The sequence below is a fragment of the Dendronephthya gigantea genome, unplaced genomic scaffold (assembly GCF_004324835.1).
Source record: "Dendronephthya gigantea isolate DGI-Jeju-01 unplaced genomic scaffold, DenGig_1.0 000073F, whole genome shotgun sequence".
Taxonomy (NCBI): Eukaryota; Metazoa; Cnidaria; class Anthozoa; order Malacalcyonacea; family Nephtheidae; genus Dendronephthya; species Dendronephthya gigantea.
This window is the reverse complement of record NW_021163083.1, coordinates 1062225-1063617: the sequence shown is the minus strand read 5'-3', so window position 1 is coordinate 1063617 and position 1393 is coordinate 1062225. Positions and strand designations below refer to the sequence as shown.

The window sequence follows — 1393 nt, the reverse complement described above, 5'->3', positions numbered from 1 at the left end:
AATTAGAGCAATGTGTTCTATGTTGTAGCATGCATAAACAAAATATTTTTACACCTAATTTTTGATCTTATACATGTAAGACTTAACTATGGCCGTATATAATCATGCTATTACTCTGGCAATTATTTTTACCATCCACATGCACTTAGAAAGCCAATTTCCTAATTAGAGCAATGTGTTATATGTTGTGGCATGCATAAACAAAAAATTTTTACACCTAATTTTTGATCTTATACATGTAAGAATACGGTCGTCTATAATCATGCTATTACTGTGGCAATTATTTTTACCATCACATGCACTTAGAAAGCCAATTACCCTACTTAGAACAATGTAATTTATGTTAAATTGTGGCATGCATAACCGAAATATTTCACAACTAATTTTGGATCTGATACCTGTTAAAATACATCGACCACCTAAAATTCATGCTATTATTTTGGCTATTTTCATTCGCACATGCACTTAGGGAAATCAATCTTGTGGCATGCATTACTGTTGCAAATTTTTGATGCCAATGCCTTATGTGCCAACAAACAAATACAATCATATGCATACCTGGTTCTTGTTCACAGTTACCTTTGTACAAATTCCATTCTTCAAGTTGAGTTCATGCTTCATCATTTTTAGCCACACCATTGGATACTTTAGTAATATCATGCATTAATTTCACCAATTGCATTACACATTAAGTAATAAAACAGGAACATGCATTTTCAAGAATCAAACATGCTGTATACATTAATTTAATTGCTCTGCATGCAATCCGGAATTTTTATTTATCATCAATGTCAAAATAGGAAATAGGAATTTCACTTAATGTATAACACATTTAGTGCAGACCACCAGGAAAACCAGCATGCACAGGATAGAATGCAAGAAAACTGAGTAATACCACCCATCAAACCTGTCTTCAGTCCATCATCTTCTGTCATCGGGCAGTCCATCATCATCTGTCATCGTCTGCTGGTCATCGTCATCGGGTGGTCCATCATCATCTGTGATCATCTGCTGGTCATGGTCATCGGGCAGTCCATCATCATCTGTCATCGTCTGCTGGTCATCGTCATCAGGTGGTCCATCATCATCTATCATCGGGTCGTCCATCATCATCTGAAATGATTCATTTCTTAACATCTGAAATGATATGAAACAAGCTCACCTATGGTATGTTACCTGCATGAGCTCCACCAACATCATCTCCACCACGACGCTCATTGTACATGCAAATACAAAATGTTCATGCATTTTCGAAATTACATGCAAATTTAGCAAGATTTAACACATGCATTCATGCAAAAATGAGACAGACATTTAACACTCGACTATTAAACCCCCCTCTCAACATGCATCTCTTTTTTTGTGTGCTCCAAGAGCAATATTTTGCCTATGC

General features: G+C 36.0%; 1 protein-coding gene across 1 annotated transcript; it reads right to left on the bottom strand.

Moving 5' to 3' along the window:
* Positions 1 to 599: 599 nt before the first annotated feature.
* On the bottom strand, positions 600 to 1393 carry LOC114531639 (trigger factor-like). The gene is made up of 2 exons (XM_028553254.1): positions 1177 to 1393; positions 600 to 1113 (listed from the first exon to the last, which is right to left on the bottom strand). The coding sequence occupies exons 1-2, from the start codon at positions 1246 to 1248 to the stop codon at positions 922 to 924; spliced, it is 264 nt and encodes an 87-aa protein (XP_028409055.1). The 5' UTR covers positions 1249 to 1393; the 3' UTR covers positions 600 to 921.